The 25,969-nt window shown below is 39.8% G+C and overlaps 2 protein-coding genes across 3 annotated transcripts; one reads left to right on the top strand and one right to left on the bottom strand.

The window, feature by feature from the left end:
* Positions 1–257: 257 nt before the first annotated feature.
* On the bottom strand, positions 258–5,704 carry mis12 (MIS12 kinetochore complex component). The gene is made up of 2 exons (XM_061963534.1): positions 5,287–5,704; positions 258–1,138 (listed from the first exon to the last, which is right to left on the bottom strand). The coding sequence occupies exons 1-2, from the start codon at positions 5,674–5,676 to the stop codon at positions 872–874; spliced, it is 657 nt and encodes a 218-aa protein (XP_061819518.1). The 5' UTR covers positions 5,677–5,704; the 3' UTR covers positions 258–871.
* Positions 5,705–7,723: 2,019 nt separating this feature from the next.
* On the top strand, positions 7,724–24,262 carry ppm1g (protein phosphatase, Mg2+/Mn2+ dependent, 1G). Of its 2 annotated transcripts, none has more exons than XM_061964254.2 (14): positions 7,724–7,790; positions 8,078–8,214; positions 8,368–8,437; positions 10,492–10,577; positions 10,668–10,797; positions 10,883–10,994; positions 11,117–11,316; positions 13,529–13,722; positions 13,788–13,922; positions 16,211–16,313; positions 16,433–16,564; positions 16,814–16,943; positions 20,328–20,427; positions 23,055–24,262. In XM_061964254.2, the coding sequence occupies exons 2-14, from the start codon at positions 8,104–8,106 to the stop codon at positions 23,280–23,282; spliced, it is 1,731 nt and encodes a 576-aa protein (XP_061820238.1). In that variant the 5' UTR covers positions 7,724–7,790; positions 8,078–8,103; the 3' UTR covers positions 23,283–24,262. The 2 variants fall into 2 exon arrangements, with proteins under 2 accessions (XP_061820238.1, XP_061820237.1); XM_061964253.1 differs by lacking the exon at positions 7,724–7,790 and adding an exon at positions 7,867–8,000.
* The last annotated feature ends 1,707 nt before the right edge of the window (positions 24,263–25,969 follow it).

Raw genomic sequence — 25,969 nt, 5'->3', positions numbered from 1 at the left:
TTTCAATATTTTCACTGTCCTGCGTGGGTTCTCTCTAGGTCCTCCGACTTCCTCCCTCCGCCAAAGAAATACACCTGGGGATAGGTTGATTGGCAACACCAACTTGGCCCTAGTGTGTGAGTGTGAATGTTGTCTTTCTATCTGTGTTGTCTGCGATGAGGTGGCGACTTGTCCTGAGTGTACCCTAACCTGCCTTCCACCCTGGTGCAGGTGGGATTGGCTCCCCCGCCTCACGAACCCGGAAAGGGACAATAATGGATGGATGGAAAATTGAAAGATCAAATATTTATCAACAAAGATGAGATGCTTTATTGATGCACATTATTTATGGGTTTTCGTGGACCACAGAAAAATTATGTGGCCAGATCTGGCCTACAGGCCTTAAGTTTGAAACCTGCAGGTTAGTAGACGGGGCTTTTATACATGTACTGTATCGGTCAGTAATTGGCACTGATATTGGCTATGGTCTCTTATCCCTTAACATAGCCGGCTCCCGACCAGGGTAGTTCCACAAAGTTACTTTGGCGACATATCCTGCTAAATCCATATCCAAAGTTAATCCTCAAACTTGTCCTGCATATAAGAAATCCTGCTTTGTAGTACATGCCTCTGACACATACAGAATGACAATGCTATTGCCACTATCCTTCTGGTTTTCCTTATCCACCTTACTCTTGTTACTACTGGAACCAGATGCAATTTTTACAAACAACCGGCTGGGGGTGACCATGATTACATGTTTTCTGGATACGGCAGTTTTTATTTATTAAGGACAAACCATATTAAAACAATGATTAGCTTCTACCTTTCCCGCATTGCATATCATACAGATTTAAGAGTAGAGCGGAATGCAAAAAGTAATATAATTTTATCAAGGGGCCTTGTTGCACACCTCCACTATGGCATCCTGCAGTTTCTTCACAGAGGCCGTCACCAGTTGGAAACTTTCCTGGAAGCTGCCGTTTCCCTCCATAAGCCAGGCAGTCTGGAGCTCTCTGATCCATGTCAGGAAGTCATCCAGCTGCTTCTGCACAACTGCTTGCTCCTCCAGCTCGGCCTGCAAAGCATGTCTGGCGCACACCTCCGCCTCATAGGCCCTGTGGAGGTCAGTCACGGACGACTCCAGTCTGAGCATCTCCTGCAAAAGGAGGGTATATTTTACACAGTTCATCATCTGTCGCCATGAAGGCATCACTAGAGAAATGAAAAATTATTAATAACAACAGATAACACTCTATTGCATGATAGTTTTGTCATAACAGGTTTGAGGTTTCTTCCCTACAGGGAATTTGTCCTTGCATCCAGTTGTGCTTGCTCATGTGATGGTTTTCTTTACCCTGTATGGGAAGTATACTTTCTAGACCTCCTTAACGTGTTAAATGTCTTCAGATCATGTCTGTTTTGAATTAGCACTATATTGATCAGGGTGTCCAAACGTTTTCCAGCAAGGGCCACATACATAAGAAAATTGAAGGATGCAAGTCCACTGTCATACATTTTGTATATCAAAGATTCTAAAACCAATACAATGTAGGTCAATCAATACAGTATATGCTAGCTACAGTACATCTAAACACTTCTACATCTTAGCTTTGTGTTAAAGCCAATTAGTGTATTATCTGATCTAACCCCCTTGAGATATTAGTATTGGTAATCCTACGTTTATCGCTGATAATTGGTTCCGGACATGATAGCAATAATCTGATTTACTTCCGTGAAGTAGGAATCATTCATTATAAATCGAATATTTTCATAGTTAGAGCCTAAAAAATATGTTCAGGACCGTCCAAAATTATTTTTTTAACATTATGAGAGCCTGTTTGACATGAAATGAAACCCTTTAGTAACCTTTACACTCTTTTAGTCCAATATAGTAATTGGCTCGAGGCTGAGGCAATCATTGACCATGATACGGAACAGTGTGCTCTGATTGGTTTCAGGGATGTCAGCGCCCTTTGAGAAAAATTGAGGAAAATTGAGAAAAAAAAGAGGAAAAATATTATATCAGCACTAAGTGATGCCATGAAAACCCCGAAAGAAAATTCTGAGAATCAAGACTACATTTCCTGCAATTGGGTGCATTTCTACACCATATTTTACCTGTACATTTATTCTCATCTACCAACCTCTTTTGGATGTCTTGACACTTACATGTCCAATTTAATGTAGCACAGATTTTTTTTGTTTTTGTAATTTATTAACATTATTATTAGACTTACACCACTTAGACAAACTTTAATGATCCACTAGGGAAATTGTTCCACACAGTAGCTCAGTTACAAAGGATGGAAAGTGTAAGGATGTAAAGGATAATGCAGGTAAAAAGTAGACTAAAAATGTACCGTAGTAGCAATATAAAATATATGTAATATTTACATATGTAAATATTACATGTTATAGTTGAAAACGTAATGTAAAATTATATAACATTTGGCAACTCTATCTTGTAGGTGCTGAAATTGTGTTGCTTTGTCTGTCTATGTGTGGTGCAATCATATGCGCACAATATGTATTATGTATTGCTCAATTTTTAGTTCTTTGTTGTTTTACTTTGTAGCTGTATGTAGCTTGCCCATCTTTTTTTCCCAAGGTGGCGCCGCTGTAGTGGCTGCTGTTGGCAGGAACTCTGTGCTCTTGTGTCATCCTTTTGTGTTTCCCTCTTGTTTTCATGTGTTATTATATATACCTGTGTATATATATATATTTATATTTTTTTGCCTTTTGGTTGGGGACCCTTTGGGACTGTGCGACAAGGGGCAGCACTTTCGTGACTTCTGCGGTGCTTTTTGGTGGACTTCTGGATCTGCTTCCGGGGAGCCTTTTGGCCATGGAGACCAGCTGTTGGGTCTCTGCCACACCAGAGTCCGTTTGGAGAGACTGGAGAAGATGCAGATGAAGAGACAGGGCTGCGGAGCTAGCACTGAGCGCCGGGACGGACTGGCTTCACAGTGTCTTGGCTGAATGAGCAGGTATCGGACACCTCTGTCTCCTTGGACGTATCCTCGCTCATCCATGCGGACTGGACACTGGCCGAGAGTTGGTGGGCGGCCGAGAGTGGAGTCGGCTCTCTTGGTTGCTTTGTTGGGTCTGCTCCTGTCTCTGGCCATGCTCCTCCCACCCCAGCAGACGATGGCGTGGAACATCGCAGAGGCCACCACAGTGTATATGTTTCTTTTACTTTTTATTCATAGCTGGTTGCATCAGCTCTCCTCTTTTAATGTCTTTAATGTCCTTTGTGTTCTTTGATGTTGGATGTGTGCTATGGCTATGAGTAGTTTTTTTCCCCTTGGCCTAAGTCTGGACCCCCTCTCCAGGGGCCCAGGCTTAAACGGATGTTTTTGTTTTTTTTCCCCCCACACCCATCCCCCCATTGTTTACCTGTATCTCACCTTTTTTGTAAGAGGCGCTGGAAGTTGGCAGACCCGTCAGCGATCTTGTTCTGTCTCCCTGTAATGTTTGTCTGATCTTGAATGGGATTGTGCTGAAAATGTTAATTTCCCCTCGGGGATAAATAAAGTATTTCTGATTCTGATGTAGAAATGGCGCCACTGAAGTAGGGATGTCCCGATCCGATATTTGGATCGGATCGGCCGCCGATATTTGCCAAAAAATGCGTATCGGCAAGACATGGGAAAATGCCGATCCAGATCCAGTTTTTTTTTTTTTAAAACTCCAGTCCGTGTTTTCCAACGCACCGATTTAAATAATACATTCCACTTTTCTGCTGCTCCCTTATTTTCCGTTCCGCATTTTCCAGCACACCTTCAACACATCTACAGGTCTGTGGATTCTCACGCAGTTGCTTTTAGCTGCTGGCATTACACGACAGGCTCTTCTCACTCTTTTCTGTCTCCCTCTCACAGACAGCGAGCGCACCTTCTTACACACGTCACATACTGTCACGTCATACGTCACATACGTATACGTCCTCTCCCAGCAGAGAGGTAGCAGCATGGCTAACGTTAGCTGTGATGCTAGCGCAGCCGCTAAGGTGCGCGCCTGTGCAATTGCGCACGGCAAATCTATGCCACGCACAAAATCAAATAAAAAAATAAGTGCATAACAATTTTCGACACACGGACACGACAGAGAAAACAGTTTTCGTCATCATTGTTCAAATATTGTAACGTCTGCCGAGACGCTTATCTCTGTTCCGTGCCACACGTCCACACCATCAAAATGCAGAGGCAAACATTTCCAGATCAACACCGAATGAAAAAAATAGTGATTTGTTTAGTTGTGATTTCCTTCTCTGCATGAAAGTTTAAAAGTAGCATATATTAATGCAGTATGAAGAAGAATGTTTTAATGTAGACACGTAGAATCATCATACTGCTGTGATTATATGCATCAAGTGTTCATTCAAGGCTAAGGCAAACTATCCACATATATATGGTGTATCGTGACATGGCCTTAAAATATCGCAATATTTTAAAAAAGGCCATATCGCCCAGCCCTAGTTCAATGATGCCATTTCTGTTTGTCATGTATAATTTTGTCTATTTTGTGTTTATCCTTGAATAAACAGGTCAGTTTCTTGTTACCAACCATTGTGTATTATTCAAACTCCCCTAATTCAGCTGGCTAGTTGTTATCAAGAGTACTAAAACCCTTTTCAACTTGATTCTGACAACTAAGTAGGCTAAATAACTTTAAACTTTAATACATGCTCAGATAGGTCAGTATCGGTCAGTATCGGTATCGGATCGGAAGTGCAAAAACCTGGATCGGGACATCCCTACACTGAAGTGGCAGTTAGTTGCATCAGCATCCACTCTCTTTTAATGTATTTTATGTCCTTTGTGTTCTTTGATGTTTCTCTCTCGTTTTCATGTGTTTGTTTTTACTTTTTTGTGAACTTTTTGTACCTGCACTGCAACCACATAATGCCCCTTTTGTGGGATAAATAAAGTATATCCTATCCTATCCTAATAAAAATTGTACACTTTGCTTTTAAGTATACATCCATTGCATTCGGTCTCCCTAGAGGGGGGGGTTACCCACATATGCGGTCCTCTCCAAGGTTTCTCATAGTCATTCACATCGACGTCCCACTGGGGTGAGTTTTTCCTTGCCCTTATGTGGGCTATACCGAGGATGTCGTTGTGGCTTGTGCAGCCCTTTGAGACACTTGTGATTTAGGGCTATATAAATAAACATTGATTGATTGATTGATAATTATTATTTAGCTACATTAGTCATGATCTTGTAACGGTTCAATTTGATGTATCAGACCTCATTAGAATGGGCGAGTGTACCTAATCTGGAGGTCCGTTGTTGACCCACCTGCGTGTCCGGGGGATGTTTACTGTGGGGCTGGTCCTCCGGCAGCAGGACATTGGGCGGAATAGACAAACAGCGAGTAACCAAAAGTGCATCCATGGCCTCTGATATCTGCTTAAAACGCTGACATAAAAAGTGTTGTAGCTTCCGGGTACACTCCCTAGCTCGCACCCGGAGCTGCTCCACCGCTGCTTCCGACTTGCCTTTCCTCAGTTGTCGCACACACTCTGTCTCCACGACCGGCAAGATGTCGCACAGACAGTCCCAGAAGGCGCTGTAGACCCGCAACATGCATGTCTGCGGAGTGAAGCCGAAAAACTGCGACTCGTACAATTGCAAATTGGACGAAGGGAGAATGTCTAAATCATCACAGGAGTCTTTTCTGACATCCATTTTTGTTTATACCTTTCCCGCTTCTTCTTTTACTTATTCTATCGTTTAATGGCGACTGGCAATCAACCTTTAAGTGCTCATTGCCGCCATCTTCTGAACTGGAGTGGGAATGCAGACGCGAATTGAATATAATTTATTTTCTTTTTTAACCCTGCCTTATTTTTATGTAATACTAATTCAATACCCACAACTCCTACATCAGCTGGTATACCTAAATACACGTATTTACTCTGATGATAATATTTTTTTTATATTAAATATTGTCTTGTTTCTGAAACTATGATCTTCTTACTGATCAAGTCTTACTACTTTACTTGTCTTATTTTCGTTTATCCACTTAACTGCCATGTAAATCCTTCATAAAAACAGATAATTTGTCACATCACGTTTGAAAGTTTGCGGCTGTATTCTATTACAGATTTTTTTCTCTCTCTTTCAAAGTATTTTCGATGTATTCGGCTCTAAATTAAGTATTTATAAGCATAAAGAATGGCTAAATAGACTACAACCATCAATTCTAGAGTAGTATTGGCCACGAGATGAGACCAAACCAATCAGAGCAGGCTCTTTAGTATCGTGGCCACTGATTGGCTCAGCCTCAGACAACATTACTACACCAGATTAAAAGAGTGTAAAGATGACTATGTGAGGGTTATTTTGTGCCTAGAAGGCTCTCGTAATGTTAAAAACAGTATTATTAGATTGTGAACATGTTTTGTATGTTCTTGCTATGAAAATATTTGATTTATAATAATAGTATATCCTACTTCGCAAAGATGTATTTACTACAGTCAGGCTTGACACCTATGAAAAGCAATACATTTACTGGATTATTTTATTCAAAACAATAATTTTTTGTGGATTAACTGCTTAAGCGCCTACTTTAGGATGGCTAGTTTTAGTAGCAGATCTGTATATATTGTAACATAATCTGAATATTTTCCCTCAATATATTTTTTTCTATCTGATGATGATTTAAATGTCTGTTGTGTTTTCCAACAGTTGCATTTTTATGTCTGAGTTTTCATACATCCACTGCAGTATGCCAAGAATTGGGATTGTGGGTCTTACTCGATTATTATCAATTTGAACTTCTTTATTTGTATATCTTATTACACTTCCAAAGTTTTATGTTACATGATATATATGTATCATGACATTTTAATGATTTAGTATATGCGTAAAAGTTAAAATATGATAACATATAGATAGAATAGGTTATAAATAGAATAGGTTAATATCAATCGATCAAATTGCACTTTTCATTTATAGGCAAGTGGCAACACAAAGTGCTTTACAAAAAAAAAGAAAGAAGAAAACATACACCTACAAACACACGCACACACACACACACACACACACACACACGTAAAAATAAAATATAAATAATGCATTAATAAATTAATAAAAACATAACATTGAGAAAATAGTAGTAGTAACAATATAAACAGATAAAATAGAACAATATAGATGGATAGATAGATAGATAGATAGATAATACTTTATTGATTCCTTCAGGAGAGTTCCCTCAGGAAAATAAAAATTCTAGCAGCAGTGTACAGAATTGAGATCGAATTTAAAAAGTAAAAAGTAAATAATGGGGGTATAAATGGAAACAAAATAGAAAAATATTAAAATAAGAATAAAAATAAAAAGCAACAATGAAAATAAAAATATAACAGTAAAATAAGAATATAACAAGAGAAACTATAGGCAGTAGTGACCATGTTATGAAAAAGTATTGCACTGTTATTGTTTTGCATATGACAAAACATTTATCAATTGATAGATTAATTAAAGAAATAGATTATAAATACAATAGAATAAGTATATTGCGAACCTATTGTGTAAATAGAATGCAAAAAACAATCTAAAAAAGTTTTAAGTAACTTTTTTTAACAGAAGGTATACAATGCGCTGCCCCTATCGGCCAATAGTTAGTATTGTCTCGTATAGCGTCAGAGAGTCAGACACGCCCCCTGTTTGAAGGAAAAAGAAACACGCGCATGCGCACTACCTTACACGGTGAGTGCTCCTTTCTCGGCTGTTGTTAGCGGCGTTTCGCTTTCACACGTGTAGTCATTCCTATGTGAATCTCCCTCTCCTGGATTTGTGTGTAAGCTATTATTGTTGTCAAAATATATCTTTAATTCGGTTCAATCTTCATTTTGGTGGTGTCTGAGGTGCAGATTTTAATACCACACGGGCAAAGCTATAGAAGCCGGTTTCGCTCTTGTTAGCATCGACGGTAGCTAGCCGACGAGCATTCACTTTTTTGTTGTGTTGTTGCTAATGCTAGCTAGATAGCTAGCACCACTAACAAGGTAGCTGAGCGTCCAATGTGCAGAGATTTGTATGTGATGCTAACTGAGACGTTTGTTGCGCGTCGTTCTCTCTCCAGGTGTGAAGCCAGAGAAACCGGCAACCATGGGGGCTTATTTGTCGCAACCGAACACGACCAAGACCTCTTCCGATGGCGGCAACGGCACCATGAGCTACGGCTTCTCGGCTATGCAGGGCTGGCGTGTTTCCATGGAGGTGAGACGACCATCTAAATGGAAACATAATTAAGAATGTTAGTGTGTAGTTTGTTCTTATTAAACGTGAATGGGTAGTGGCTTTGCCTGCATTGGAACGACTTTGCATGTTAGTTCGAGTGTTGATTTCATGTTTGTTTTTTTCCTGTAACAGGATGCACACAATTGTATCCCGGAGTTCGACGAGGAGACCGCCATGTTTTCTGTGTATGATGGACATGGAGGTAATATAAATAAATAAATGATAAATGGGTTGTACTTGTATAGCGCTTTTCTACCTTCAAGGTACTCAAAGCGCTTTGACACTACTTCCACATTTACCCATTCACACACACATTCACACACTGATGGAGGGAGCTGCCATGCAAGGCGCTAACCAGCACCCATCAGGAGCAAGGGTGAAGTGTCTTGCTCAGGACACAACGGACATGACGAGGTTGGTACTAGGTGGGGATTGAACCAGGGACCCTCGGGTTGCGCACGGCTACTCTCCCACTGCGCCACGCCGTCCCTATGTTTGTTATTGTTTTTCCACCCCAACCTTTTTTCCACCAGGGACCAGTTTAATGTATGCAATATTTCCCCTGCCGGATTTCTACGTTTGGCAGAGAAAAAAAATTAGCCTTTGGCTACAATCTGGCACTTTAATATTTTATATGTCCATTAAAGGCCTACTGAAATGCGATTTTCTTATTTAAACTGGGATAGCAGGTTCACTCTATGTGTCATACTTGATCATTTCGTGATATTGCCATATTTTTGCTGAAAGGATTTAGTAGAGAACATTGACGATAAAGTTCGCAACTTTTGATCGCTGATAAAAAAGCCTTGCCTGTACCGGAAGTAGCAGACGAGTAGCGTGACGTCACAGGTTGTGGAGCTCCTCACATCTGCACATTGTTTACAATCATGGCCAGCGATTCGGACCGAGAAAGTGACAATTTCCCCATTAATTTGAGCGATGATGAAAGATTTGTGGAAGATGAAAGTGAGAGTGAAGGACTAGAGGGCAGTGGGAGCGATTCAGATAGGGAAGATGCTGTGAGAGGCGGGTGGGACCTGATATTCAGCTGGGAATGACTAAAACAGTAAATAAACACAAGACATATATATACTCTATTAGCCACGACACAACCAGGCTTATATTTAATATGCCACAAATTAATCCCGCATAACAAACACCTCCCCCATCCCGTCCATATAACCCGCCAATACAACTCAAACACCTGCACAACACACTCAATCCCACAGCCCAAAGTACCGTTCACCTCCCCAAAGTTCATACAGTACATATATTTCCCCAAAGTCCCCAAAGTTACATACGTGACATGCACATAGCAGCACGCACGTACGGGCAAGCGATCAAATGTTTGGAAGCCGCAGCTGCATGCGTACTCACGGTACCGCGTCTGCGTATCCAACTCAAAGTCCTCCTGGTAAGAGTCTCTGTTGTCCCAGTTCTCCACATGCCAATGGTAAAGCTTGACTGTCATCTTTCGGGAATGTAAACAATGAAACACCGGCTGTGTTATCCGGCACAACAGTCAGGGGGTGCGTTCTACGGCGGGGGTGCGTTATCCGGCACAACACCTGCCGCAATACACCGCTTCCCACCTACAGCTTTCTTCTTTGCTGTCTCCATTGTTCATTGAACAAATTGCAAAAGATTCACCAACACAGATGTCCAGAATACTGTAGAATTTTGCGATGAAAACAGACAACTTAATAGCTGGCCACCATGCTGTCCCAAAATGTCCTCTACAATCTGTGACGTCATGTGCAGGCGTCAACAAACCGAGACGTTTTCAGCAGGATATTTCGCGCGATATTTGAAATTGCACTTTAGTAAGCTAACCTGGCCGTATTGGCATGTGTTGCAATGTTAATATTTCATCATTGATGTATAAACTATCAGACTGCGTGGTCGGTAGTAGTGGGTTTCAGTAGGCCTTTAATGCGCATTGTTCCATGTGCTATAACAAATGAGCTGTATTATACACCTATTAACAAGCTTATTGGTGTGTTTAGTGAGAAAGACGGAGAAAATGCAGTGGTTTATGAATTAATTATTGTTTCTATGCGGCCCTGTAACAAATGTGTCACGGACTGGTGGTTGGGGATCACTGACTTACAGGACACCTCATTAGCCACATCCACACAAGCTGATGTAAACTAAATTCAGTGCACTTCTACAACCCAATGCAAAAAAATGTTGTGAATTTACTTTCCTTGTTTAGTTCTATCTCTGTCACTGAGATTTTATAGCCCTCCCTTTTAGGAGAAGAGGTGGCCCTTTACTGTTCAAAGTACCTTCCTGATATCATCAAGGAGCAGAAGACGTATAAAGACGGCAAACTGCAGAAGGTGATAAAATATGTCCTAAAAATATCTATGGCGTAACAGGATTTTTGAGTTGGGTTCTACAAAGGCCTTGTTTTTGTGTGTGGTTGCCAGGCGCTGGAGGATGCCTTCTTGGCCATCGACCGCAGAATCACGACAGAGGACGTTATTAAAGAGCTGGTCCAGATCGCTGGGCGTCCCATTGAGGAGCCGCCCATTAAAAAGGTGGCAGACGAAGACGACTGTAAGTGCAAGATAGCAGTCACGTCCTGTCAGTTCCCAGCTTATTTGGTGACGACTTCTTCCCTGCTATCTTTTGTGTTCCGCAGTGGACACAGAGGAGGCGGCTCTGCTTCACGAAGAGGCCACCATGACCATTGAGGAGCTGCTAGTGCGTTACGGCCAGAATAAGAATGCCAGCAAGCAAGCTTCTGCTGTCAGGTATTCAAATTATATATTTTTGCATCTCTGTATTTTATATAGGAAATACATTGGAACCTTTAAAACAAAGCACAGTTCATTCCTGAAGGCTGGTCATCGTCATTATCTTTTTTTCCTCCCAGTGCGGCTGTCAAGAAGGCATCGGGCCAGCCTCCTGAGTCCTCTGGACACAAAGGGGAAGGCGATGAAGGGCCTAAGAAGGAGGGTGTTAACGGAGAGCTGGAGGAGGAGAGCAATGGGAAGGGGAAGGATGACAACGAAGCATCAGCGTGCGAATCCAATGCCTCTCCAGTAGTGGCTGCCAACAAAGGGTCTACCGCTGGTATGGGATCTTCCTGATTCAGACCATCTTTGTTATTGACTGTCTCCATTATGGCTGTACGATTTTGAGAAACAAACTAACTGCGATTTCTCTCTCTAAAATTGCGATTGTGATTTAATTTGCAATAATTTTATACATAATATGCATAAAACTACAAAAATAAAAAGTGAAGGAAGACATGTTACTTTTAAACTGTCAATCAACATATTCTTGTCTCAAGGTACCACACATTAGAAGAATATGCAATAATTTACTAAAAAAATTATTTGGCAGACAGACTCAGAGCCTTTGTCTACATAGTGCTCTTAAACTGAAAAAATAATCGATAAAAATAATATCTAATGCTAATGTAATTAATCATTTAATAGGATATACACTGTTTTCCTGACGAGAGCGCACTGATATATAACCGCACCCACTAAATTTAAAAAAAGAAAAAATATTTTTCCATACATTAGCCACACCGGACTTTAAGCCTCAGATACCGTATGCCTTGTGAATTTAGTTACTTACACACAAAAATATGTAGTTGTTTATTTCCGGACCATAATTGTTTCCAAACGGTGCCTGTAAAACGGAAAGAGGTCATTGTCATGCAGTGTTGGGGCTAGGAATTTTCTAAATGGGGTCCCAGGTACCATCAGGTCATAAAAATGGGGTCCAACAGTACATTTTTGAGGTCCCACATTTCTGTAACCGTTTTGAAAACAAATGATAAATGTATGCATTATCCTGTTATAGCTCACATTCTATATTGTGTTTTGGAAAAAGGTTGTCATAAACGTTACTTTAACTCATTAAAAAAAATGTTCTTTCTGATTTCAATGCGTAAAAACACACAAAAAGTACGTGACCGCCAACAATGGTCACATACTTTAGCTGCGGAAGCTAGCTCTCCAATCAGCTAAATAACTCCACGGTGACATTTTGGTGAATTCATTGAGGAATTTGTGAAACTGAAACAATACATTGAAATTAATTATATTTATATGCCGCTTTTCTCTAGCAACTTAAAGCGCTTTACATAATGAAACCCATTAGCTACATCTTTAAGCTACATTTAAACAAGTGTGGGTGGCACTAGGAGTAGGTGATTAAGTGTCTTGCCCAAGGACACAACGGAAGTGACTAGGATGGCAAAAGTGGAACTTGGAACCCTCAAGTTGCTGGCACGGCCGCTCTGCCAACCGAGCCACGCCACCTGTGAATTCCATTGTAAGTTAATAATACTAACACAGACATGTGTAAATGTATTAGCATATTAGCTAATGCTAACGACGCTAGGTTCATTACATTACGATACCACGTACAAATATGCATGAAAACTCTCCAACAGACAACACTTGGGGCGGTTTAGTAACTATGAATTGTTTTGATTATATTGTAAAACTTACAAATTTTGCTTGGATTGATGAAGAATCCTTTTGAGCAGAAACGCTACACGCGGTTTTACTTTTGGATCAAGGCATTAAAACAGGAAGTACCTTTTTGACCTGCAGTGAGTAAACTCGTCCTAAAGATGGCACCATAGCATAAACAACTACACATATTTTCAGTGTGTCTGCTTGTGTTTAATGAACACTATTGAACACAAAACATTATGGCAGTTAGGGAAGAAAAATCTGTACCATTTTATAAGCTGCAGGGTTTAAAGAGTACGGTAAGTAGCGGCTTGTAGTTCTGAGTTTACGGTAAACTTTTATTTCTCATTACTGCAGAATTGTTTTATCATTGTACTTTAATTGGAAAGTAAATAACTTTATCTTAAATATACAAACAAAACATTAAATAGACTCAATTTTGTAAGCAAAAGTTTAATGTAAATCAATATTGAACATCTAAAAGTGCATTTGTGTGTGTGTGTAAAGCTGGCGCCCCGCTCTCCGCCCACGAAACAGATTGTGAATGATCAAAAAGAGAGCTTCCTGCGTTCAGTTAATTTTACTCTTAAATAAACGTGCTCAAGTGCTGAGAGCAATGCACACAGTGAGACGTCTTTCTCCCTGTTTAGAGCAAGAGACGAACAAACGCCAGGCTCAACAATTCTGATTGGCGAACCTGTATGTCACTCAAATGCCGGCGACCGCGGAGGGAAAAAAAACATCAGCCTCTTGCAGTTACGTTATCGCACTAAATAAAACCTTGTTGTTGATTTAGATGTCAATTAACTGTGCAGCCCGAGTCTCTATGGTGACATCTTTTGTCTCACCAGCGTCAGACTGTGGCGGCTCCGGAAGCGCCAATGGGGAAGAAAAAGCCACCAAGGCTGAGGTAGATGCAGGACCTTCCTGTTCCTCGTCCACCAAAGCTGGAGCCGATTCCAAGTCGAGATTCTTTGACAGCGGGGAGTCCGAAGAGGATGGGGAAGAAGAAGAAGAGGAAGAGGAGGAGGGCAGCAATGAAGAGGTGAGGAAACATCGTCCACCAGATTAGTGGAGACAGTAGCAGCTGATGTTCTTGTTCTTTTTCAGGATGTTAGTGAAGACGAAGAAGGAGAGGCCGACAGCAGTGAATTGGAAGAGGAAGATACTGAAGAAGGAGAGGAAGACTCAGAGGATGAAGATGAGGAGGGAATGTGTCTACCCGGAATGGATGGCAAGGAAGAGGTATGTACAAATTATTTGACCCTGGGTGCCTTGAAACCTGTACTGTTGTTACCTTTCTCTGGTCTCATTCAGTTGACTCCGCTTTTATCCCATTTGTCAAAGGAATGTAAACCGGAAGAATGTTTGATGTACACACTCAAGGTGAAATGATGTTGCCTTATAAGCACAAGATGGAGCAAACTGGGATTTGGTTAATAACTTTAATGATCATGAGAACAATAACAGGTTACTGTACACCAGGAAGTAGTCAGAAAAAGCAATACTGAAAACAAGTTAAAAGATATATATATATATACCGGTATATGTATATATATATATATATGTATATATATATATATATATATATATATATATATGTGTATGTGTGTGTGTGTGTGTGTGTGTATAATATGTATGTGTGTGTATATACATGTGTGTGTGTGTGTGTGTGTATATTTTATACACAGTATATATATATGATTTTTATATATATATATATTTTGTGTATATATATATATATATATATATGTGTGTGTGTGTGTGTGTGTGTGTATGTGTATATATATGTATATATATATATGTGTGTGTGTGTGTGTATAGGTGTATATATATAATATATAAGGGATGTAACGGTATAATTATAAACTGTGGTAAAATTCATGACAGTAATACCGTTTACATTTTTAATTACTAAAAAACGTCATTTATTAATTCAATTTAGGCAACACTGCTTACTTCCTGGTAACGGAGTCACAACAGTGCTGGCGTGGGCACATTTTTTGGCTTTAAAAAACATGGCGCAACACAACTACAAGGACTTGTAAGAGCCGAGCTTATTTTTAACTTCATTTTCTTTTGCTTCATTTCCGTGGAGTCTCGGTGTGGACAATATTAGAGACAGACTCATTTGTGGGGTTTTTCATGTCATAAAGTTGGTACTTTAAAAAACAATCATGTGACATAGCATTTTGTTAATGTTTTATTGTGTAAAGTTAATTCCTATACAACATATTTAATCTCAAACTCTTATTAGATCTGTGCCAATACAGCATGTACATACCTTAAAACAATTACCTGTCTTTATCAAAATGTAAAAACAGAGATAAAGGCATCATGTTGTGAGAAAAAAATGACACGTTTTACTAACAACACTCAAACAACATACACAGTAACACACGTGCACTCATACATATAAACACAGTGCTACCAGAAGGCCTAATGCAACTCTCAATTAAACATCACTGTCCCACTTGTAGTCAAGTTATACTACATGCCGTACACACATGTACTAAGCTACACATACAATCACATGTCATGACTGACATCACATCACATGCAAGTGTTGTACTGATCATAATGGTACTTATACAAATGTCAGAATGACCAGTGATGTTAATAGGGTTTCAATGTAGTGAGTCTCCAGGACAAATGGTGATTTGAGTCAGTCGTTGAAAAATTCATTGGGACTCCACAAAAGGGTGCTAACTATCCAAGTTATTCTAAGCATTATATCCTTACTACTTACGGCTTTTTGCACGTAATGACGGAACTACGCTCGTACATAACATGTAAAATAGAGGTGGGAATCTTTGGACACCTCACGGTTCGTCTACGATTCAGGAGCTACGATTCGCATCATCATATTGATCCATCTTTAATTTATGTATATTGATGCTGTTTTACTTTCTTTTTATTTCGTTTCACTAAATATGCGTTTAGCGCTTGCAACTTTTAAAAAAGTGAATTTGCAACATAACACCAAGGTTAAATTAGCAAAATTCAAATGAAAACAAATGAGAATGAAAGGGTTGAAATCCATAGTCTCACAAGTGTTTTTAAAATGTTTTATTTCTTGTCGCATTACCTATTTTTAGTTACAAATGTGAGCAAATTGGTCGCACCTTACAGCCCTGAATTAGTATCTAAGAAGCGCTTGGCACTGAGGATAGAAGACACATTCATTGCTGCTTGCCCTTAAATAGGAGCTGGTGTTCTGGCAAAACATGCATCCTCCTGGAATTCATGCAGCTCCTGCATGTGTGTAACAAGGAATATAGAAATGTAGCTGTCTTTTTGAGCATCTATCTCTTTTTGAAGGAATATTTCTTGTAAGTTGAATCTTTAACCACACACTGGGACACAGCTGCGGTAACGATCAGTTATATTCTCCAACAAGGAGTGAATATTTTACAATAACATGGTACATTTTAGGACCACTTTAATTTAAAACCAAATTTTAGTCAAGCCTCGTCAATTGCTCAGTGGCTTTTGAAGAGTTAACATCTGCCTTTTTTGTTGGGTTTTCTCAGCCTGGCTCAGACAGCGGTACCACGGCCGTTGTGGCTCTGATCCGAGGAAAGCAGCTGATCGTGGCCAACGCTGGAGACTCTCGCTGTGTGGTGTCCGAGCGAGGTAACTGTATCTTAATATCTAAAGTCGCAGTTGTCATTCCCAAGTGTTGGGTGATCCGTTAAGTGACCGCCACCAGAAAAATGCAAAGACTAACACCTCACGTCCTGCTTTGGCTGCAGGAAAAGCTGTTGACATGTCTTATGACCACAAACCCGAGGATGAGGTGGAGCTGGCTCGCATTAAAAAGGCTGGAGGCAAAGTCACCATGGACGGACGGGTCAATGGTGGACTCAACCTCTCCAGGGCCATTGGTAAGTACACATTGGTGTTAGGACACCACTAAAAGCGCACACTTAGAACACACTCTGCTACTTTGTCTGTCACCCAGGAAATCATACTTCAATTATGTTAAGCTAGTTAAAGAAAAGCGGTAGAAAATGGATGGATTGATAGTTGTTTTATGTGGGTCAGCTTTTAAGTGCTTTTCTTTGCAGTTGAATGAAAGGTGGATCCAGTCACCATAGTTATTCCAATAAATGCATAATATTTTACGATTTCAGGCGATCATTTCTACAAGAGAAACAAGGTTCTCACGCCAGAGGAGCAGATGATTTCGGCCATGCCCGACGTGAAGGTCCTCACTCTCAACGAGGACCACGATTTCATGGTCATCGCCTGTGATGGCATCTGGTGAGTAGGGATGGATACCTTTTCAGATTTGAACTAATACGGTACAGATTCCCAGTCTCTGGTAATCAACAATGGTACCAATTTTCAGTTTGGGGCCTCATCTGGTAATAATTGTTAAAAGTTTAATAATTAAATCAGCATTTATTTAATTAATATTTAACAGTGAGCGAATATATATCTTTTTTTTTTAAACTTTTGAGTCTCTTTTACAACTGTTTGTAGTCGTCTTTGCATGCAGTTGGAATTCCAAGACACACACAAAGCAATTATGCCGAACATTAAGGGCCTGATCTACGAAAGGTTTGCGTGTACTAAAACACGTGCAAACTTGTTATCGCACGCAAAGTTGATCTACTTAACGTGTGCAAAGACGATTGTGTCTGTTAAGTAAACAGAATAATGCGTGCAATCCATTTTGCATCTCTTTTTCTACGCCCACAATAATGGGAGAAGAAAATGCAAATACCGTATGTTTTATTGCACACACACAGCCTGATTTAGTAAACTACAAAGTGATTGTGGCACTTAAATTAGCGTTTTGGTTTAGCACATCAGAAAAGTACATGCAAACTGACAGTGACGCACACAGTTGCAAGATGAGTGCCGCTGCTGCAAAGACAGACGATGGACAAACAAGAATCCTTTGTGCTACCAGTGTGTATCAACATTTGTGGACTGACTTAAATAACACATCAGCAACATCTTTTTATAATTCTATAGCTGATAGGCTCCAGCGCCCCCCGCGACCCCAAAAAGGGAATAAGCGGTAGAAAATGGATGGATGGATAGCTGTATGCTGGGCGACTTAAAGGGAAACTGCACTTTTTTAGGAATTTTGCCTATTGATTAAAATCACCATCATCATCTCCAAAGACATGCACCTGGGGATAGTTGGATTGGCACACTAAATTGGCCCTGGTGTGTGAATGTGAGTGTGAATGTTGTCTGTCTATCTGTGTTGGCCCTGCGATGAGGTGGCGACTTGTCCAGGGTGTACCCTGCCTGAATGCAGCTGAGATTGGCTCCAGCACCCCAAAAGGGACAAGCGGTACAAAATGGATGGATGGATTACAATCACTATTAAAGACATGACGATGGATGTCATTTTTTAAAAAGCATTCTAAATATTAAATAAAGGCAATCAAAAGTCTGCTGATAATGGAGCCTATGGGAGCCACTTTAGTCTGCCTTTAAAGCCCTTAAAAACCTCCGAACACTTCCATTAAGGTTTTATTTGCATGATGTACCGGTAAGTGTAAATGCAATGTAGTAACAGGCAAATTTACAATATATAATATAAAATAATATTTATTATTTATGTATTTTGCTCATTTTAAACATACGAGGCTCATTAATTTCAAAAACTTATCACAACTTTCGCCTTTTTTTTCAACATCACTGATTATTGCTCACTGGAGACTTTATGACAGCCAATAAACATATGAAAACGTCACTTACTGTACAAGGTCTTCTGTCATTACGATGCCGACTGCTAGGATGTTCATATATTCCGATTTAGATGAAGAATGACTCAGAATCCTTGCGTCTTTTCGTGTCGTTCTCGCCATTTCCGGGTTTTAATTGGCTGTCAGAATGTACCAACTTGTCGGAATACATCTTCGTCCTTCTACTATCCAGATGAAAGGCATGATTTTATGATATAGAATAAAGTTTGACGAGGAAGCAGCTCACCAGTCGATCACGTCAACAGTAGCACACAAGCTGTGTTAGTACTTATAATAACAATACACTAATACCGGGTTAATATTCAAGTCACAAAATGCAAATGGAATATTCTTGGCGGTTTTGGATGTTTTTTTTATTGGGTTTCATGAGGAGAATAGAGAACTCCCCATTGGCTGTAAGCAGCCTTTTATACATGTTAGAATACATTAAAACAAATACATCCGTTGTCATGTCTTTCATAATGATTATGAACAATGGGCAAATTACCAAAAAAGTACAGTTCCCCTTTAGAAGCTGATTAAAACAAATTCAATTGATGCGTTTTGGTGTCTTTTACAGTTTTTTTGATGGTGTTTGTTTTTTCACATAGTTATATATTAACATATCTGCTGTATGAAAACAATTTCTTGAAGTATGCATTTTTTGCGAATGAGTGCACCTTCACAGCGCTAAAAGGGGGGGGGATTTTCACTGTAGATGCACTGCACAAGTCTGACTATTTCTTAAAAGGCCATAAAAGTGGTACATGTACCCTGCATGTTTGAAAACATAGCAAAACGCTACATGTAGGCGCATGATAAAAATGAATGCAGTAAATAAATGAGTGTCTCCCTGGTGATGCCCCGTATAGTACACACAAAAAGTTCATTTAAATAATGTGATCTGCACCACTTTTCAATTGCACACAAAGTGATGGTACATCACACGCCCTGCCCACTAATAGTACACACTATTTTTTTGTTTGCACATGTTGTTTAGTGCCTGTTATTTTGATCTTAGTAATCAGGCCCTAAGTGTCAGGATCTTGCCGCACCGCCTGTAAATAAAGCCCAAAAATCTGAAGAAAAGTGTTTCTTTTTTAAGATATACTAAGATATGCATTTATTTTGGTTTGTCCTGGGTGTGTTGTTGTTGTCATGAAGTAGTCTTTGCCATCAATTTGAATGTGCCAGTCTGTTTTTTTGTTGAGCCTTACAAAGTGTTTATACTGTAAGTATTGTACTTATTGCACAACAGCAGTTTGATTATACTGTGCATCTTTGTTTATCTTTTTAGAGGTTTTGAAATTGCTAATGCTAATCAATAGAATTTATTAGGCTTATCTAATGTAAATTAGTATCGAGCCTTACATTAAAGTGCTTTCTATCAAGCATGCTTTCTTTATTTGTTGGCACAGAATATTGTAACCTTACAGAGAGGCAATCCAGCTGAGTCTGCTGTTAGTTCTTAAATTCCCCTGGGGGTTGGGGCTACCCACATATGCGGTCCTCTCCAAGGTTACTCATAGTCATTCACATCGACATCCCACTGGGGTGAGTTTTTCCTTGCCCTTATGTGGGCTCTGTACCGAGGATGTCGTTGTGGCTTGTGCAGCCCTTTGAGACACTTGTGATTTTGGGCTATATAAATAAACATTGATTGATGATTGATTGAAATGCTGTTTCCTCTCCAAAGTGCTTGAGCTCGTGCCTGATCTGCAACAACGGTATCGAAAGATGGTATCGTTTGAGTTTACATTAATTGGTACCTGGTCGTACAGACGGAATTGGGTCTGTACCTATGAAAGTACTGGATTCAGTACCCCATACCCATCCCTGCTGGCGAGGAATGGGGAGCTTTGAGACATTGTCAGGTAAATGCGTGTTCTTTTCCCCCTACCTGTTGCTGAGCGCAGTTTTCCCACATTTGTACTTGCAGGAATGTGTTGAGCAGTCAGGAGGTGGTCGACTTCATCAGTGAGAGGATCAAACCAGACCAGAGTGGTATCGCCAGACCCCTTTCAGAGATTGTGGAGGAGGTGACTTGTAAATTTAATTACGAACCGTGCTTGCTGAAATATTACAATCCAATGAGATCCTATAAAAGTGTTTTTTTTGTGCTTGTGGCTATACTGCAACTAAAATATGACAACCTAAGCGTGGGAATTACAGATTAACTCACCTACTGTATCGTGATTTTGGCAAATGATAATAACAGCAAAAAACGACAATGCTGTATTGTGTAAATCTATACAGGAATTTTTGGTACTGCACCAAAATCTTAATAAATGTACAGCCATATAATATATTTGGAATATGACCTAATCAAAGTGTAAAATAATGTTAAATTCTCCATTAAATAAAGGAGATGTTTGCAACCTTTACGCAAATACTTAGTGGACGCTGACTTTCCAAAGTGTTAAACATTATATCCCACCCCTCTTATGTCTTTTAGCACATACATAACACACACATTTGCTTTGTGTGTTTTTTATTAAATGTATAGTCCAACATAACTTTAAATTGTTTGCTTCTTCTCTTTGATTGATTTTGTGTATGTGCACACACTCCCTGTGTGTGTGTGTGTGTGTGTGTGTGTGTGTGTGTGTGTGTGTGTGTGTGTGTGTGTGTGTGTGTGTGTGTGTGTGTGTGTGTGTGTGTGTGTGTGTGTGTGTGTGTGTGTGTGTGTGTGTGTGTGTGTGTGTGTGTGTGTGTGTGTGTGTGTGTGTGTGTGTGTGTGTGTGTGTGTGTGTGTGTGTGTGTGTGTGTGTGTGTGTGTGTGTGTGTGTGTGTGTGTGTGTGTGTGTGTGTGTGTGTGTGTGTGTGTGTGTGTGTGTGTGTGTGTGTGTGTGTGTGTGTGTGTGTGTGTGTGTGTGTGTGTGTGTGTGTGTGTGTGTGTGTGTGTGCGCGCGTGCGTGCGACAAGACAGCAGTGGGGGACGAGTCTGGACGCCAGACTCTTTCCCTGAACTTACAACCCATTCTTATTCAATGTAATTAGTAAACAAGTATCGTATTTTTCACACCTGCCGAAAATGCATAATAGAGAAGGAAAAAACATATATAAGTCGCACTGGAGCCCGGCCAAACTATGAAAAAAACTGCGACTTATAGTCCGAAAAATATGGTATATGTTCTGTTAAACCACTAATGCTTAGCTGGTGGGGTTTTTTGGGGTTTTTTTTTTTGATCAAGTTGCAAACAGACCCTTTCAATAACCCAACTTTAAAATCCATTATTAAATCAATGTACAATTATTGTACTGAATTTTCCAATTTTATTTTTTGATGGATACAAAGGGCAATTGCACTTTATTCTGCCTATAATTCACAATCATTATGTAAGACAGGAATACATATGGCTTTTTTAATCAATTCTAACTCATAAATTAATGTAAATAAAAGTCTGCTTACAATGGAGCCAATGGGAACCATGACGTCATTGCGTCTATTGTTTATTCTGACCTTAAAACCCAATAACTAACCCTCAAAAAGCGCCAACAATATATAATTTACATGTCGTGACCTGAATATTAATCAAGTATTAGCGCTAACGTTAAGGACCTACGGTACATTTAGCTGTGCATTGATCCGAGAGGCAACTTCCTTATGCTGCTGTATTGCCGTTCTCAGCTGCTGAGCTGCATTTCACTTTCATAGTAAAATGACTTGGACATAAACGCGAAGTTGGTCAACTTTGACAGCCAATTTACACCCGGAAATGGCGAGAAAGACACGCGAAAGATGCTGGTTTCCATCCCCCCTTTTTTTTTTTTACTCTTTGCGAGGACAATGAGTCGTTCTTTATCCAAACGGGAATATATCGACATCCTAACAGTCGACATCCCAGTGAGAGCAGACGTTGTACAGTAGTGATGTTTTATTATGTTTGTTGACTCTCATGATGTCTGCAGTGAATATTATTAATCAGTGATGTTGTCAAAGGAAAAAGCCATTGTCGTGATGCGTTTTTGAAAATATGTCGCCGTATGCTTAAAATAATCAAAATACGTAAATATTAAATGTTACTATGAATATGCTTGTTACTACATTACATATATATACTTGGAGTGTATATAAACCCCTAATGGAAGTGTTTGGATGTTTTTTAAGGGCTTTATATGCAGAATACAGCGGCTCCCATAAGCTGCATTGTAAGCGTACTTTTTAAATGTATTTACCGGTACTAGTTAAAATGCATTAAAAAAAACATGTTCTAGTCTTACTTAATGATTGTGAATGTGCAGTTTCCCTTTAAGTATTTCAATGCCTTTCTTTAATTAATTAATACATTTTTATTATTTCTAATTATTTATTGATATTTTACTGAATCCATTGACATTTTTAGACTTATTCATTCAGGCTTTTGTTTTCATGACACTGCAGCAGCGCATTGAAAAGGGATATTAAATAAAAGCGACATGAATTAAAGGAATCTATATTGATGCCTGATGGTGTACCATGAGAGACAATAATGCGATATATTGGGATATGTATTTTTGTCCCACCCCTATTATTAATAGCTCTTTTGTATGATGCACTGCAGCTACAATCACAGTAATAAATGTATTGATCTAAACTTTAATGCCACCTGCACACTTAAAATGAATTAGGACTTTAGAATAGTTATATAAAGGTTGTACGGTAATTTGTTGTGTCCATGTTCAGCTGTTGGACCATTGTTTGGCCCCTGACACAACTGGAGACGGGACAGGCTGTGACAACATGACCTGCATCATCATCACCTTGAGGCCGCACCCTTCGCCAGTTCAGAGCCAGGCGGACGACACGAAGAAAAGGAAGCACCCAGAAAAGGAGAAGGGGGAAGCAGAGGGAGGAACCGCCCCTGAGAAGAACGGGAACGACAGCAAAAAGGCCAAAAGTGAGCAGAGCTAAAGAGAACTGTCACCCGGGTTTACTCAAGTCAACGCAGCAGAGAAAATGAAGTCTTGACCTATCACAAAAGATCTCTTCGCCCTTAAAACCGAATCGACACAAGCTCCAGTGTGTTTCTGTTTTAGGGTGGCCCCTCACTTTTAGTTGTTTGCTCTCTTTGGAAAGTGTCTATTTTCCAAGCTACATTTGTAGCAAGTTAATTCCTGACTCTCAGCAGCTGTTTTCCCCCCTACCTCGCAATTGCACACTTTTGTCGAGATGGAAGTTTGACGATACTTCCCGATTCTGTTCATTTTTCAAACAGCTGCGGTCACAGCCTCACTGCCAAGTGCCATAAAAGCTATGATTGGTCTGCATGCAGAGAGCAGAGGCCATGTTTGATGTGACCAAGTGGATGTTTGAGTTCAGCGCTGCATTTAATTTTCCTCTCTCCCCCTTTTCATTCCTACTTGTCGTCGTTTAAATGTCTAATGCAGAGTAATTGCCGGGATTTTTTGGCGGCAAGAAAATATATCTCCTGATATCTAATACGTCCATTCAAACTCTTTGATTACATCCTATAGCTTTCAAATATATAACTTTTTTTATACATAGACTAGGACCTATTTTAAGTAAAGACCATTTCTACAGCATATTTTTAAGGTCTTCTCCCTCACTCGAAGCCAATCATTGAACATTTAGTTATGAAGATCATGCGCCTATTTTTGTTTGATTGGTACGATTTAGAAGTTTGGTGTAACTATCAAAGGTTTTTTTCCCCCCCGCCATTAAATCTTTGTGACTGTACGTTTGCTTCCAGTGTACTACATACTCCCCCTCCCCATCATCCCTCATGTACATAGATTGTTCTTTTCTCTCTGACAAAGAATGCTTTTTGTTTGCAACTGTAAGTCAGTGTTAACATTTTTGGTGCGTTCTCTTTTGACACCTGTATGTAAATACATACAAATAAATTTTTTTAAGTATTCAGGCAAATGCTAATTAATGATGTCGTACGATGCCTAATTTCAGGTACAATATTTGGTTATTGACAGGAAAAATGGGGTGGACAAATGTACCGCAACCCACAGTTTTGTGTGTAATTTTTTAGAGGAAGTGCAGCAACTTGAGAAAAATATTAACTTATCTTTCAGACACAATATTGAGCAGAAAATATTCATTTTTGTATTTCTCTCAAATTGGAATTTAGATTCTACAACAGCAGGTGGAGCCACAGAGTAAACATTTTCCTCACTTTACCTCCTACTTGAATTAATGAGACTCATTGTCACTGCAGGAACAATAGAAATCCAAAGAAGGGAAACTACTGTCCTTGAAATCTAAAAAGGGAACTCATACATATACACTTCCATTCTTCCTTCCTAAACTGGCAGGATGTTTTTGTCCTCACACAGTAGATCAGTCGTTTTAATTGTGTCACCTTTGTTCGTGTAGAAACACCCACACCGGTGAAGTTTACTCACTCCTGAAAACAGACATTTAAACTTGCTATTTAGCCCCCCAAAAAATTAAAACTAGTATTTCTAATCGCTGAAATATTGAGTACTTTATCAAGTCTTTGCTCTTTAGTGCAAAGGGCCATAAAACAGCTTTATAAATGCCTAAAAGTGGCTGGCATGGCTCACCTTGCTCCCAGTGCCACCTACACTGGTGTAAATGTAGCTTTAAAGTGAAGATAATGCAGCTCAAAAGCTCCACAGTGTATATAAATATAATTCACTCGTGTGTGAGGGAGAGAGAAAGTTTGTTAGTTAGTTCTAAGAGTTATTCTGTCTACAAGCTTCTAAACTTGAGTGATAGTTGCAGGGTCAAAGAGTCCAACCAGGCCTACAATTGGATGTGTGTGTGTGTAGTCCAATATACACTAGTTTGATCTAGGGTGACCACAATAGCAGGTTTTCGTTAGTCGCTGAGAGCATTCATCAGCATTCAGTCTTTATTTTAGTCAACTCGGCTCTCATTCGCTACACACCTCAACACACACACACACACATTCCTGCAGGGACAGACTTGTCGGTCTAAATAGCAGCTGTGAACCAAAATAGAGGACTTACCATACTGTTTTTACAAAGTCTGTCTGCATTCCTACGTGTCTTGGTGCTCTGTGCACAACAGAGGATATGGATGGAGCTCCTCAAGCAGTACTCTGCTCCTTGCAATACTGCTGTGGAAGCAAGAGTTCAGAACATGCAGAGCAAGAAGTAGGAGTTGATCCTGGCTAAGTTAACTTTAGAATGGTGCATTTGCATGTTTATTATTTTTAAAGAGGTGAGTGAATATCTTGCGTGAGTCTGGGCCCTTTTGATAGCCTTTTAGAAAGTGCTGTGAATCACACACACACACACACACACACACAACAAAAGATGTCTATGGCAGCTGTTTCTGCCAGGATGTAACAACATGTCAGCCCCAGATACTTCCCATATGTATCCATGAGTGTGTCATGAAACTATACCAGCATTCCCTCTTTTTGTCCTCTTGTTTTCATTCCCTTATGGAGACTTTTTGCCCGCTTTTATTATCCCACTTCCTGTCATTGTTGTGGAGGGATGAGTATAAAGTTAAGCCAGTCACACATATTTGTGTCCCCCAGCACACCCAGTAACAAAGTATCGGGAACAGACCACAAAGTTGTTTACTGAACTAGTGTGAGCTTTAAAAGATGACACAATAAAGTTGCCGCATTA

Source organism: Nerophis lumbriciformis, linkage group LG06, assembly GCF_033978685.3.
Source record: "Nerophis lumbriciformis linkage group LG06, RoL_Nlum_v2.1, whole genome shotgun sequence".
NCBI lineage: Eukaryota > Metazoa > Chordata > Actinopteri > Syngnathiformes > Syngnathidae > Nerophis > Nerophis lumbriciformis.
The sequence above is the reverse complement of the archived record's forward strand: the minus strand, read 5'-3'. Positions and strand labels throughout refer to the sequence as shown.

Coding starts and splice junctions, on each gene's coding strand:
- mis12 (XM_061963534.1), bottom strand. CDS start 5,676: ATGGATGTCAGAAAAGACTCCTGTGATGATTTAGACATTCTCCCTTCG. Junction 1,139..5,286: donor AACATCCCCCGGACACGCAG/GTGGGTCAACAA, acceptor CTCCTTTTGCAG/GAGATGCTCAGACTGGAGTC.
- ppm1g (XM_061964254.2), top strand. CDS start 8,104: ATGGGGGCTTATTTGTCGCAACCGAACACGACCAAGACCTCTTCCGAT. Junction 8,438..10,491: donor TGTGTATGATGGACATGGAG/GTAATATAAATA, acceptor CCTCCCTTTTAG/GAGAAGAGGTGGCCCTTTAC. Junction 11,317..13,528: donor CAACAAAGGGTCTACCGCTG/GTATGGGATCTT, acceptor TTGTCTCACCAG/CGTCAGACTGTGGCGGCTCC.